A 16,619-nucleotide genomic window follows, 5' to 3' on the forward strand; every position below is an offset into this window, starting at 1 on the left:
CATGATTTTCTGTCGGGCTATTTCTTTTCAGAACTCCTAAACAGTCTGACTTGAGAAGTGAAAAAAGTGGAACTACTGGGCCGAATATCGGGTAGCCTGATATCCAGCCCTCCGGCCCCGTATTTTTCGGAATATCCGGTATCCGGCCAAACAACTATCTGTTTCATCTCAAGTCTTTATTTATTATTTTGTTTACTTAGTCTGCTAATCAAGATAAGCCTGTAGTTTATAATTTAAAATCACTTTAAAATCCACTTCATACTTAATTGAAGTTCAAAAATGAATATTTTCACGTTTGAATACAATAACTGAATGCTACACAATATACATTTTGTATGCATATTCAATGACTATTTAAATGTAAATTATTTAATTTCATTTCTAATTATATATTTAATTTTAATTAGTGCATTTATATAATATATAATAGTTTGGTTGTTGTTATATTATATTATATTCATAAAATATAATATAATATATATAGTAGTTTGCATTTTCAAATGTGTGCACATGTGCTGGAACTTAGCAGGGTGATTTTCGAATTTAAAAAAAAAGAAAAGTTGTGCAAAAAATACCCAAAACAACAATGCCTAAACAAGAATAAGAAAATTTTGATTTGTTAATAAAAGCAAAAAAATACTGATACAATAAATAAATATATTATGTATCAAAAATACAAATCATTTAATAGTATAAAATGAGAGCGTTGTTTACGTATTTTTTTGAATTAGTTCAAAAGAATAAATATACATTTCCAGGACGAGCACTCGTACGAACCAATTTAAGTTATGTATTATGTAATGACACATATGCATATGTTACACAAGTGTACAATTACAAAGAAAAGTAACAATTATAGACAAAATGAATTTTATAACTTATAACTTAAGCAATTTTTATGCTAATTAAATTTTTTAAACGGCACATTGTAGCACAACCCTAGTACATTATAGCACATTTTTTTATTTTTTGAAATTCGAAAATCACCCTGCCAAGTTCCGCTGAAAAAATTTTACTTTTGGCTGGCATTCCTGTATTTTTTCGAATTTTCAAATTTTCTCAACGGCACATTGTAGCACAACTCTAGCACATTATAGCACAACATTAGATTTTTTGAAATTCGAAAATCGCCCTGCTAAGTTCCGCCAAAAAAAATTTTATTTTTGGCTGCCATTTCTGTATTTTTCCGAATTTTCTCGACGGTATATTGTAGCACAAACCCAGCACAATTTTATCCAATATTTTTTTTTTTCGAAAAAACGAAATCACCCTGCTGACAAACAATATATTTTTGGCAGCCATTTCGGTATTTTTCCGAATTTTCCAATTTTCTCGACGGCACATTGCAGCACAACTCTAGCACAATTTTATCCAATTTTTTTTTTCGAAAAAACGAAATCACCCTGCTGACATACAAACTATTTTTGGCTGCCATTCCTGTATTTTTCCGAATTTTTCAATTTTCTCGACGGCACATTGCAGCACAACTCTAGCACAATTTTATCCGATTTTTTTTTCGGAAAAACAAAATCACCCTGCTGGCGAAAAATTTTATTTTTGGCCGCCATTTCTCTATTTTTCCGAAATTTCCAATTTTCTCGACGACACATTATAGCACAACTTTTATTTTTTTTAAATTCCAAAATCACCCTGTGTTCCAGCACATTGTGTGCACATGGTAATAGTAGTTGAAATCACATGATGTGGTATGGTGCAACTTAGAATCAAATAACACTATTTTTGTGAAATCTATTAAGTTAGCAGTGTGCAAATCAAATTTACTAGGCAACTCTAGTTCATCTTCAAACATAAGTACTCTAACTATCAGGAAACAGCATAAGATGATTCGTATTAAGGGTGACCTTCGGTATAATTTACTGAAAATATGATGAAAAGCAGTTCTTAATCGGCTAATTAAACTGCCAATTAGCGCTAAGTTGTGTGGTGAATACTTTTTGAGATACTTATTCAGGATCAAGAGTTACTTTCACTGTATGAACTGCCTAGATTGACCATAAATTATAAACAATTTACAAAAAAAGTAATATAATTGATAATATTGACAGTTATATAAAAATTAAACTTTGAGCTCAAATAAATTATTAACCAACATAACGAAAAATCTGATTTAGGGAAAAAAAATCGGAAAAAATAGACCGAAAAAAAAGTAATATTGTGTACTTCAGAAACCAACCAACTCCTCGATAGTCGAGAAATTCAACTCAACCAATTGTGAATTACAACAACACCTCGAGTCTATAAAATTTTCGGTCTATTTCTCTTTTTGTAGAGCCTTATTGTAGAGCGTTATTGATATTTATATAAAAATTTGTCTTACTAGCAGTGAACAACCCGCTTTGCTGGACAACTTAAATTTTAAATACAAAGATTATTAAAAGGTGGAGCGAGAAAGTGAGAAAAAAATTAATGTTTGAAAAGGAGAGACTTTGTGAATCCTTTGGTATAAATACGACGTCTTTACAAATTAAATACTGATATTTTTCTTTTGGTATTTGTTTAATTTTATTTGATGTCCTTATAATATTTTATATTAAATTAATCACTGGTGTTTTTTATTACTAATTAGGTTGCACGCAAGGCACCCCTACTTGGACAGTGATATTTCACTTGATGAACTATGTGAAAGCATCAATAAGGCGAAAGAAAATAAAGCCCCTGGCACAGATAGCTTGGCTTATGAGTTTCTAAAAAATCTGCCCCAAAATTGGATTCTTTATCTGAACTGCTGGTTCAATAAAATGTTGAGCACAGGTGACATTCCCAAGGGATGGTCACAAATTGTCCTTACCATGATTCATAAAAAGGGAGACCCAAACAACCCGGAAAATTATACGGGTATTGCTCTATGCAATACCACCTTAAAACTATTTACAAACATACTTCTTGAACGTTTAACACTTTGGGCTGAGGAAGCTTATATTCTAATTGAAAATCAATCAAGGTTTAGGAAAGGGCGTGGATGTACTGATAACATTTTTATATTTAATTCAGTAGTTCAATTACATTAACAATACCCAAAAAAAGGTATATGCAGCATTAATTGATTTTAAGCGAGCATTTGAAACGGTCAACCGACAACTGTTGTGGCATAAGCTGTATCGTTATGGCGTCAGCTCAATAATTATCCAAATTCTCAAAGCGATTTATGATAACGCAACCTTCCGGATAAGAGCCAACGGTGAATTCACACAAGATTTTCATCTTCAAGAGGGTGTACTACAAGGAGAATCTCTGAATCAATGTTCATAAATGATATCGAGTCATTTTTTCGTTTCCACGGTGCTCTGGGTCTCAAAATAGACGACTTCAATAATTTGTTACTGTTGCTGTATGCAGATGACTTAGTAATCTTTGGGCACAGTTCTTATAACTGAAACAGGAAGCTGGAGATCTTGAATAAGTATGCACAAACTAATAAATTGACTATTAGCTGCTCTGACAAAAATTGTGGTCTTTCGAAGGGGTGGAAGAATTAACAAAATCGAAATATTTAAATGTGGTGCGGATAAAATTGATGTTGCCGGCAAATTTAATTATCTTGGAGTTACATTTTCCAGTTCCTCGGTATTTTCCGAAACTTGCACAAATTTTGTTCGGAAGGCTAGAATTGCGACAAGTGCAGTTATGTCAACTCAAGGCTAGCTCAAAGTGTGTATCATGGCCAGCAAGATCTCAGCTTTTTGATAGCATTGTTTCAAATTATCTTTTATACTGTGCACCAGTGTGGAGTTTGCGATATCTCGATGAAACCGAAGTAGTAAAGACGAGCTTCTTCAAAATACTACTTCACTTGCCCCGCAATACACCTAATTACATCATACGACTGGAAACTGGCCAACGGCATATCGTTGTCAAAGTTCTCCACGCCACCCTTCTATTCTGGAGAAGCGTTCTCAAATTAAATAATTGTAGGTTACCGAAAATTTATTTAGACCGTCTCTTCTATCTCGCCAACAATGACGTCGATATAACGGCAAATAAATAAAATTGGGCACTGCAGTTAAAAAACATCCTTACGCTAATAATATGTAACAACTTTGGTCAGAGGCTGATATATCTTTGCAAAACATAAACAATATTATTAGTGAATACGCGAATCGTCTATATTTAAAAGATATAGACAGAACTAAATCCTCCAGTTATAGCCTAGTTTACCATAATTTTGAATATCATTGGGGAACTCGTGCATATTTAACTTCAAACTTTCCCATTTCATTTTTGAGGATCTTTTGTCAATTACGTACATGTGGAAGGTCTAGGCTTAGACTGACAATCGGCAGTATTGTTAACGTTATTGACACTGAGGCTAACGCGATTACTTCTGTGTCCCGTTTATTCATATGCAAGTAGATGCTTCCCATCTTCTATAAGATGGGATGGTCAAACCCCGAGCCTTCTAGAGTTGCTTGAAATTAGTAGTGATATAAGTTATGTCAAAAATATTTTTAATTTCCTCAAAACTGTACTATGTTCAAGAGCGTTCGTTCTGAACGAGTGACTACGTCATACTCAATTTTGTACCTTTTGTTTTTGAAATTGCAATTTTTTATATTAATCTTTATCTGATATGTTTTTTATTTTTATATTATATAAATGAATTAATTTTTTGTTTTGTTTTTTGTATATCCTTCATTTTTGCTGTTTTTGGTCTGTAGTCTTTAAATATTGAACTATATATATATATATATATATATATATATATTAAGGACAACACAGTGGTTTATATATATATATATTAAAGACAACTATGTCGGTACTAATACTGCCTGATATTACTTAACTTTGGTGATCGGACGAGAACCAGTGTTTTTAACATAGTATGGTCGTTGACATAATAGCCTAAATGGCCGAGCGGTCTAAGGCGCTAGTTTTAGAACGTTCGACTATTTAGGCTTAGGTTGCGGGTTCGAATCCAGGCTGCGGCAGTGTGAACAATTTATTTAATGGGATAGCAAAATTGATCACATTGTCGTCGCTTGGACAAGAACGAAGTAACCGACTCCACCCACATCAAAAATGTAATTGTAAAAATTGTTTGTAATGGAATAAATAAAGATTAACAAATAATGATGTGGGTGGCCTCTGTGATTAGGCAAGCGTCAGAAAAACGGGGGTTAAACCCCCATTATACATTATATTCTAAAGTGACTAATTTAATGAGTTGGGTATATATATATATATATATATATATATATATATATATATATATATATATATATATATATATATCAAGCGTCAGAAAAACGGAGGTTAAACCCCCATTATATATATATATATATATATATAATATATAATGGGGGTTTAACCTCCGTTTTTCTGACGCTTGATATATATATATATATATATATATATATATATATATATATATATATATATATATATATATACCAAACTCATTAAATTAGTCACTTTAGAATATAATATATAATGGGGGTTTAACCTCCGTTTTTCTGACGCTTGCCTAATCACAGAGGCGATTCACAGAGGTGATTCTAGAATTGTCGAGGTTTTAGAACTTTATTTATTATATATACTTTTATAGTATATATTATCATAAAGGGTAGATTTCTACTCTTTATTATTAAAATTTAACTGTCATTTAACTTTAATATTTGGATTTAATATAACTTGCATAATATATATACGTTTATTATACGTTATAAGGTATGATTATTTGTTAACTCCCAAATGATTCATTATATAAAAGCGGATATGAAAGTAGAGTCTGTAAAGTTATCCATAGTGTAGGATGTATAAAATTTTATAATAATTTTATAACTCGCACATCGAAGTATGAATATGATAATATGATGATTTTATATATATAAATGACGACAACAAAGTTTTTTTTGTAGTATTCGCTTACAAATTAAATCAATTTGCAATCAATTATTGGTCTTTGATAATTCCCTCTATATTCTAAAGTGACTAATTTAATGAGTTTGGTATATATATATATATATATATATATATATATATATATATATATATATATATATATATATATATATATATATATAAAGCGTCAGAAAAACGGAGGTTAAACCCCCATTATATATTTTATATATATATATATATATATATATATATATATATATATATATATATATATATATATATAATATATAATGGGGGTTTATTTATATATAATATATTTACCTCCGTTTTTCTGACGCTTGATATATATATATATATATATATATACAGAAAAACGGAGGTTAAACCCCCATTATATATTATATATACATATATATAATATATAATGGGGGTTTAACCTCCGTTTTTCTGACGCTTGATATATATATATATATATATATATATATATATATATATATATATCAAGCGTCAGAAAAACGGAGGTTAAACCCCCATTATATATTATATATATATATATATATATATATATATATATATATATATATATATATATATATATATATATATAATATATAATGGGGGTTTAACCTCCGTTTTTCTGACGCTTGATATATATATATATATATATATATATATATATATATACCAAACTCATTAAATTAGTCACTTTAGAATATAGAGGGAATTATCAAAGACCAATAATTGATTGTAAATTGATTTAATTTGTAAGCGAATACTACAAAAAAAACTTTGTTGTCGTCATTTATATATATAAAATCATCATATTATCATATTCATACTTCGATGTGCGAGTTATAAAATTATTATAAAATTTTATACATCCTACACTATGGATAACTTTACAGACTCTACTTTCATATCCGCTTTTATATAATGAATCATTTGGGAGTTAACAAATAATCATACCTTATAACGTATAATAAACGTATATATATTATGCAAGTTATATTAAATCCAAATATTAAAGTTAAATGACAGTTAAATTTTAATAATAAAGAGTAGAAATCTACCCTTTATGATAATATATACTATAAAAGTATATATAATAAATAAAGTTCTAAAACCTCGACAATTCTAGAATCACGCTCTTAAAAGTATGAAAACTAGGTCCCCTGAACCGAAAAGAGGTCCCGAGAAATGACAATTTTACTTATCATAACAATTTCAAATGAAAATATTTTCTTCTTTTCCAACTTATAAGAGCGCGGTTCTAGAATTATCGGGTTTTTGTTTTCGAACTTTATTTTATTTAAACCATTTTAGGGTTATAATTTCGCGATATATATATATATATATATATATATTTTTTTTTTTATATCAAGAGGGGGAAATGCATGGCTGCACTGACCGGGAAGTCTCCTTCTCAGGGGACATCCGGCACGGTGCGGGGCTCGGACTCTTGAGGATACTCCTTTATACCCCGCGCGGAACCGCCGTCAGGCATAACTTCGCCCGGGGAGGACTGGCTTATTGCTGCCTACTTCACTGTTGTCGCTGTGGGCGTCTTCTTGGTCGATCTCCCTGGAGGATCTTTATCATTTTGGCCGCTGCATCGGCCACTGCCTTCCAGTTTTCCTCGCAATACTGAAGGACAGCAATCCTTCCAGAAGGAGACGAACACGCCGAAAAGGGGGATCGTGACTGATAGAGTCGCCTCACCATGGCACTGGAGCAAGAGCATCAGCGTGGCGCCCGATGCAACTAGCAAGGAGATGGATAAGAGTGTAGCTGCACTTCATCGACTGAGGAATGTCTTAGATGACCTCACAGCCCTCACATACTCGAAGTCGAATGTGAGCAAGGAATTAGTCCGGAAGATGAAAACCCTGGAGAATACCTTCGACATGGCGGAACTGGCTATTTCTCTGATTGAGAAGCCGGAAATCCGGAACCGAGAGCCATCGAGCATGACACGAGATTCGGAGAGTCAATGGTCTCCAAAACCAGGTGAGTCATACCTGGTACCAGAGATCGAGCAAAACGATTCGGCAGCGTCTCAGAACAAGAAGAGATCGCTCGCAGAGGCAATTCAAGAAGGCGAGAAAGCAAAAGGTTAAACAACCGAAGCGGCATGGGGCAGGCACGCCCCAGACAACCAAAGCTGTGTCCGAAAAACCCAAGGAGCAGAAGAAGCCGAAGACTCGTCAACGCAAAGTAGCGAGACCAATACGACCCGACACTCTAGTCGTAAAGGCCAAGGAGGGAAATTCGTACGCTGCCATCCTTAAGTCGCTGAAGAACGACTCAGAACTGAAGGAACTTGGAGATAGCGTGACCAAGGTTTACAAAGACACGAAGGAAAACCTGGTGCTGGTTTTAGACAAGAAGGCGCACGACAAAATGAGCGAACTACGCTCAACAGTCGAGAGGAAACTCAAGGACACAGCAGAAGTCATTAGTCGGACCGATATGATGGCCATCGAATTGAAGGACTTAGACGAGTTGACGACGGCTGAGGATATCTGCGAAGCCATCAAGTCGCAGATCGATGAAGCAGAGAAAGTGGACGTAAGTGCTGTAAAGTCCATCCGGAAAGCGTACAGAGGAACACAGACCGCTGTACTGGTTCTGCAAGCAAAGCTTGCGAAAGCTATCTTGCTGAAAGGCAAACTGCGGGTAGGATGGGTGTACAGCAGAGCAAGAGAAAAAGACGTCATCCCGAGGTGCTACAAGTGCTTGGACTTTGGCCATTTGGCACGGTCCTGCCAAGGCCCAGACCGTTCAAAACAGTGCTTCAGATGCGGTAGTGAGACCCATACTGCCAAGGCCTGTACAGAGAAATTGTACAGGTGCATCGTGTGCGAAGGAGAAACAGCGATGACCCACAAAACAGGCACCTACTCCTGCCCTGCCTACCAACGGGCCGTCAAAGAGTCCAATCGAAAAAGAAGATGAGGTTTTTGCAACTCAACCTCAACCACTGTGAGGCAGCTCAAGATCTCTTCTGGCAGTCGGTTCACGAGGAGAACATCGACGCTGCGATTCTCTGCGAGCAATACCGAGACATTCAAGGTACGAGATCATGGCTCCGAGATAGCTCTGGCAAGGCCGCTCTCTGGTTTCGCAAGGGCCTCTTTGTCCAGGAGATCCAAGCAACGGAGCGGGAAGGATTCGTGTGGGCTAAGGTATCGGACACGTATATCTGCAGTGTATACGCCCGGCCGAGTGCCTCTCACGCCGAATTTCTGCGTCTGCTTGACGAGATAGTAGGAGAACTGCGAGGAAGAAGACCAGCAATCATTGCTGGTGACTTCAATGCCTGGGCCACTGACTGGGGCAGCAGACTGACCAACCAGAGAGGAGCAGACGTCCTTGACAATTTCTCCACGCTGGACTTGGTCATTTTGAACAAAGGGTCGACTCCAACATTATCGAAGAACGGCAACAACTCAATCATCGACGTAACATTCGGAAGTGAGAGCCTGGTACCACGCGCCGTATCGTGGAAGGTCAGCGACCACTACACGCATAGCGACCATCAGGCCATCATCTTTGAAGTAGCATCCTCTCGTATGCAGCGAGACCCGGGTGATCTTGGACGGAGAACCTGGAACCCACGCTCGTTCGATCGAGAGACTTTCGAAGTGATGCTGGAAGAAGCCAACGTGCCAGAAGGATCATCGGTTGCAAAGGTCGCATACCTCATGGCTACCCTGACCAGGGCGTGTGATGCGTCGATGACGAGGCGAGCGAATAACCGCAGAAGGGGGAGACCCTACAAGTTGGTCATGGCTAAGCTGCGTAGACAAGGATCTGGGTCACCATCAAACCCGGAGTTTCTAGACAGGATAGTGAGGACGCTATTTCCCCTACAACCAGGAGTCCATACGGCGAGGACAGATTCGACCGAAGACGATATCCGCGACGTGCCACCAGTGACGTTGGAAAAACTGAAGAGAGCCGGCCAGAAGATCGGGGACACGAAAGCTCCCGGACCGGACGGTATCCCAAACATCAAGCTCTCAAAGCCGCCATCAAGCAAAGGCCAGACATGTTCCTCAATGTCTACAACGCTTGCATCGGAGAAGGTAACTTTCCAGACTGCTGGAAGAGACAGCACTTGGTCCTGCTACCAAAGGGTGACAAACCACCGGATGAGCCTTCATCCTATCGCCCGATCTGCCTACTGGACACAGGAGGTAAGGTACTAGAGAGGATCATTGCTAACCATCTAGAAGTCTTCAGTGAGAGTGACCAGGGCCTCTCTGAGAACCAATACGGCTTTCGCAAAGCCAGATCCACAGTCGATGCCGTGGAAAAGGTCGTTGGCATCGCCAGAGAGGCGATCTCCGGAAGAAGTTGGACCACAGGCACGAAAAAATACTGCGCAATTGTGACCCTCGACGTCAAGAATGCGTTCAACTCGGCCAGATGGGACTGTATCTTGAACGCTCTCCAGCAGTTGCACGTTCCAGCATATTTGCTGCGAATCATCGGCAGTTATTTCTCGAACCGTGTCCTTTTTTATGATGTTGCGGGAATTAATGTTTTGGTGAGGAAATTAAAAAAAAAGAAACGAATTTTTTCTCTTCCCTAAATTTAAATACTTAATTGTTTCTCGACTTGCGTCGAGAACAAGAAGTAAGCCTCAGCCAAAATTCCTCGCAACCCCCAGAACACTCGGATTAATATTTACCAAATCAAAAAAAAAGAAATATTAAACAGTGTCACTAAAGGGAAACATCCCGGTCTGAAAATAAAACCGAAACAGATCAAACTGCGTGCTAGGCCCAAAGATAACGCCGAAGGCGATTACCCCCCAGAAAGTATTAACAATACAAATAAAAAAAAAAGTCTACGTTTAAAATAAAAAAAACTATAAAGTTTGTTTATTTGATTAATTCAAAAAAAATATAAATGTTTGACTTTACATACATACTTAAGAAAAATATAAATTCAGAAGGCATCAGCCTTGTTTTAACACTTACATGAATTTTACATGTTGAAATTAAAACCAAAATACAAAGTTTTTGAATAATATCTTTCGATATGAATTTATAAAGAAAATTAACTTATATATAAAATATATAATAAAAAAAAAAGTTTCCTGTATGTAATTTGCGATCACTGTGAATCCAGCTCCCCAATTTACATTTTTAAGGGGCTGTGCTCACATATGGGATTCGAAAAGTCACAAAAACACAGGTAGAAAAAACCAATATTAAATTACACAATTTTAAATAATTGAAGAGTGTCTGTCTACACTCTTCAAACTGTGCGTTTTTTAATGAAACGACATTTCACAAAATATTTGATAACATTGTCGTATTGCAAATAAATATAAATTCTTATTAAAGAATTAAAAAAAAGAAATATTAAAAATTAATAAATTTAATTATTTTGCCACAGACTAAAAGGTGTGTTAAAAATAAAGTGAGGCCATGCTGGAATAAATAATTTAAATTAATTATTCCAACATATTGTTCTTGTGAAAGTTCAAACCCAAAAGAGGCTGAGAGTACTTGAAAAGTTACTAAACTGTGTTTTTTGTGTACCGACTGGTGGTAATAAAAAGAACTAAAGTTGAAAAACAATAAGGTACAGTCGCAGACAGAGTAAACTTTTCAATACAATATGTACCGTCACAGACAGATTTAAAGTTTGATATTTTACATTTTTGATTGTACAATTTATTACTAATTAATTAATTATAATTAGTTTGCCAACAATTTGTAACACTCCCCCGCCCTAAAAAAATTCGAAGAATAAAGAAAAAGAGAATAAAGCGGAGAGAGAAGAGATAAAAAAAAAATTAATTTTGCACTATTTGTGGTTGATAGGGCTTCAGGTGACTAACATGCACACGAGATAAAGTATTATCATTCTCGTCAAAAAGCTCGACCGACACTGGTCCAGTAAAACGTAAAATTCTTTTTGGACCTGAATATCTAGGTTGAAATTTACTGTCAGTATCAAAGGTCGCACGATACTTAGGAAGCTTCACACAGACTATCTGATCCACCCTGTATTTAACATCTACAGTATTACCTTTACGTTTATTTATAATTTGATTCATTTTAACTAATGCTTGTTTAACCTCTTCATGTGTTGGTGGTTTATCTGCCGTAAAATAATTATAAGTTTCTAGCCCTAAATCCAAGGTGTTATTTAAACGTCGTTTAAAAAAAATTTCGACTGGAGAAGTTCCAATAGAAGTATGATAACTATTGTTATATTGAAAGGTAAAATATGGTAAAACTTTAGTCCAAGCTTTATGCTCCAAGGCATATTGCTTTATAATACACGCCATATTAATTTTTAAATTTCTATTTAATCTCTCTGACATATTAGCACATGCGTGATAGCTTGAAATATAAGCTGCTCTAACACCATGATTGAATAAAAAATTTTTGTATTTTTGGGCCACAAAACATTTGGCATTATCACTAACAACACATGCAGGGTAACCAAATTGCATAAAAGTTTTATGAAGAAATTTAATAACCACTTCCGCCGTTGCCCTACGTGTAGAGTATGTAATAGCAAATTTACTAAATGAATCAAGAATAACTAAAATATATTTCATTCCACCATCCAAAGATGGAATTAAAGGACCGATAAAGTCTATGTAAAGTTTATCCCAAATACCAGTGGGAACCGTTGACTTTGTGTGCACATTCGTATTTTTATTATAAGGTTTAAATTGTTGACAAACTGTACAATTTTTAATAAATTCTACAACTTTTTTATATAATAAATTATGATAAAATCTTTTGGCAATTTCTCTATAAGTTTTAGTTACAGCACCATGCTGACCATATAAAGAATTATGATAATATTTAATGACATATTCAAGCATTGAATCTGGTAGAATTATTCGTTTCAATTTATTTCGTCCAACTTCGCGCAGCAAAAGACCGTCTTTAAGTGAAAAGTTATTAACATTATGGCCATTTTTTAATTGATCCATTATGAATTTACACTGATTACAATTCTCTTGTGCAAGCTTAATTGAAAGAAAACCCTGAGGTTCAGTAACTAAAGTATTTAATAGAAAAACCGGGTCGTTTTGTAAAGATTCATCCTTGACCAAATTATTATTGTCAACTAAAGATGGATCTTCACCCGAATAATTACTACCATTATCATTTTTTAATAAAAAATTATTTGTAGAGAAATTGCCATTCGAAAACAATCTAGATAAACAATCTGCTGCAGTATTATCTATGCCCTTAATATGTTTCGGTGTAAAATTGAATTTTGACAGTGTCAAAATCCATCTCGAAAGTTTGTTAAATTTTTGTGGTGAATTAAAAAGATACACTAAAGCATTGTTATCGGTTTCTAAGAAAAAATGTCTATCGACAAGGTAGTCACTAAAAGTATTTAATGAAAAAATTACAGCTAAAAGCTCTAACTCATAAGCGGAATATCTCATTTCAGCGGGATTTAATTTTCTAGAACAATATTCAATTGGGTGTAAATTCCCATTAATATTTTGCAATAAAACGGCTCCTAGGCCAACAGATGACGCATCCGTTCTCACAACAAAGGGATACTTATCATCAAAAATAGGAAATTTCAAAATTGGTGCAGACGTTAAAGCTTTTTTTAATTTAGAAATAGCCTCGACATGTACATCAGTTATTTTAAATTGAACATTTTTCTTTTTTAATTCATTCAAAGGTGCAACAATAGAACTAAAATGCTCAATATAGCGAGCAAAAAACGCTGCCATTCCGATAAATTTTTGTAATTCTTTTATATTTTTTGGAATTGGCATGTCACAAATAGCACTAATTTTGTCAGGATTAGGACGTCTACCTTCTGATGATATAATATGGCCAAGAATTTTTAGACGTGCCATAAAAAATTTATTTTTATTTGGATTTAAAGTTAAATTAAGTTTTTTAAATCTACTTAATACCTGGTTTAAATGAATTTTATGACCATCAATCGAGCTTGAAAAAACTATAATATCATCGTAATAAATTAAGATACACACATTCAACAAATCGTTAAATTCTTTAATTAGAAAACGATATAAGCATTGAGAACTAATATTAAGTCCAAACGGACAACAAACAAAAGAAAATTGTCCCCATTGCGTATTAATAGCAGTAACATCTCTGCTCTCTTTACTCAAGCTACACTGATAAAAGCTTTTTGACATATCCAAGATAGAAAACACTTTTGCGCCTCCTAGACTAGAAAATATGTGATTGATCGATACATTTGAAATCGGATCAAACACAATTTTTTTATTAACGAACCTATAGTCAGCTACCATGCGAAAACCATCCTGTTTTTTAACAAAAAACACAGGAGATGCATAACTAAACTGGCTAGGAACTATAATATTTAATTTCAAAAGCTCATCTAAATGTTGCTTTAAGAGTAAAGATTTATCTTTTGGTAAAAAATATGCAGTTTTATAAACTGGTGTATCATCTTTAAGTTTAATATGATATTCATAATTTTTTGCTCGGCCAGGAATTTCAGAAAATACTGTCTTATACTTTTTATATAATGAATCCATAAATTCTTTATCCTTTACTGACAAATTTAGTGGTAATTCACAAATAATATTAACGAAAAATTGTGTGCAATTTTTTTCAAAAGGAATTTCAATATTTCTAAATGAATTAAAAAATACTTTGTTATTACATAAATCTAAAATCATACCACATTTGTTGAGAGACGGTGCTCCAATAATCATATCAAAAATGGATTTTTCCATTAAGTAAAATTCTAAATTCCAGCTGAAATTACTAATCTTGACATGTAACGTAACCTTCTTCTTCATAGCTACATAATTTGATCCCGGTAATGTAACAGTAATTTTTTCATCTTCATAAATAACTTTCTTAATTTTTAATTTACTAAACATTTTTCTAGAAATCACATTTATAGTTGATCCCGAATCTAAAAGAGATAATATTTTAATATTGTTCACAGAAACATAAATTAAGGGCATCGAAGATGCATTTTTTGAAGAACCTAGTGTGTGGCATGGTTCAAGTTTTTTGAACTTGATGTGTCTCTATTGGCTAATTTTATACATTGTTGAATTTTGTGTCCTGATCGTTTACAATAAACACAAAATATAGATTTACTTTTATTTAAATTTGATTTTGCTATCTGAACAGAAGCTTTTTTATCATTTTGCCCTGTAGTTTCAGGCTTAAGATCCTTAACATTTTGAACATTTTGAACATTTTGTTCAATATTAACCAAACTAGAATTTTGATCATTAAAACTATTCTGTACTCTATTTTGATACAAGTTAAATTTATTAAATGCATTTTCTCTTGTTATTATTTCTTGTAAATTTCTTACAAAAGAATTTAAGGAAACTAAAGTTTCAGGAATTGGAAGCAATTTAATCAAATTAAAGGTTTTCTGATTAACATGGGCAAATATAATTTGTATAACTATTTTAATGTCCTCTTTAGGCATTAGTATTTGCGAGTATTTCAAAATATCAGTTACGAAATCAGAAAACTTTTCATTTGGAAGTTGTCTTCTTCTAATGTATCTATCAATTGCAATTTGCAATTGTGCAGGAGATATATACTCAGATAATAAAATGTTTGAAATATAAGTCCAAGTTTTATTATTTGAAATTTGCTTTGACCAAAAGTGTTTTGTATTTGAATTACATTTTGTAATTAAAAATTTAATAAGAGAATTTTCATCAACTAAACTTAATGAAACAACACTATTGGTTTCAATAATAAAATTAATAATTGAACTTGTATCAAATAAATCTAAAATTTTAATGTTATTTGTAAGAGATTCAAATCTAAATTTAAAATCTTGTGGTTTTTTGGTACTTAGCTTTTGATTTATTGATGAAATAATGTGTGTTAAATGATCTACATGAATATATTTTGTTGCTTGTATAGTTTCAGACGACGTTGACGGTACAGGATCAATTAAACATTGTATTGTCTTATCCTTTTGTTGAACTGATACTTGAACATCTTTGTCCACTAAATCAAAATCTGTTTGAATTCTTTTATTGTTGTATTTTTCGTCTTTAACAGGTTTTGGAAAACCACGAAAATCTTCGTCGTCAGACGACATTTTTCCCTTTTATTTGATTTCCTCAAAAAAAAATTAACGAAACGAAAACAAAAAAAAAAATTAGTAAAGTTCAACAAAGTAAAAATTACAAACGTTTGAATTAATTTTGATGAAATATGAACTTGTTTCAAAATAAATATTCATGTAAATAAAAAAAAATTTTTTTAAAAATAGCCAATAAAGAAACATACAAAAAAAACTATGAAATAAAATTTGGATTTACAACTTAAATAGTAGACCAATAAAGGTAATCAAAATAGCAATATATTTTAAGATTACATAAAATGTGTAAAAAGACAAAAACAAAATCTAATTAATTCAAACTAGTCAATGTTATATAATTGGATTTATAATGTCAATTCCTTGAACAAATACCAAAAAAAATATTAGATATTATTTTAATTAATATCCAATATTACGTAAAAATTTTTTTAATTTTCAAAATTTCAAATTTATATACGAAAATATTCAACTTACGTGATTCCACAAACTACATACAAGAAAACTTTACTAGTCAAAAAAAAAAATTTAGAGAAAATTAAACGTAGATTTCTTTTTTAAAGTAATGTAACCAGATATAACGCAAAAAACTAAAAAAGTGTTACGCTCACTACCAAATGTAGTGAGAAAAAACGTAGATCTCGAAGCTCTGCTAACAAGTGATACGCTAA

At 33.2% G+C, this 16,619-nt stretch overlaps 1 protein-coding gene across 1 annotated transcript in view; it reads right to left on the reverse strand.

Annotated features, from left to right (window-relative positions):
- The window catches only part of LOC123294742, a 157,367-nt gene extending 141,419 nt beyond the window's left edge, over positions 1–15,948 (reverse strand). Inside the window, exons 1-2 of the mRNA XM_044875875.1 lie at positions 15,742–15,948; positions 11,717–12,151 (exon numbers count right to left, since the gene is read on the reverse strand). Coding sequence (XP_044731810.1) covers positions 11,717–12,151; positions 15,742–15,948 — 642 coding nt within the window. The remainder of the gene's footprint in view (positions 1–11,716; positions 12,152–15,741) is intronic.
- Between the last annotated feature and the right edge of the window lie 671 nt (positions 15,949–16,619).

This window comes from Chrysoperla carnea, chromosome 3 (genome assembly GCF_905475395.1).
Source record: "Chrysoperla carnea chromosome 3, inChrCarn1.1, whole genome shotgun sequence".
Lineage (NCBI taxonomy): Eukaryota > Metazoa > Arthropoda > Insecta > Neuroptera > Chrysopidae > Chrysoperla > Chrysoperla carnea.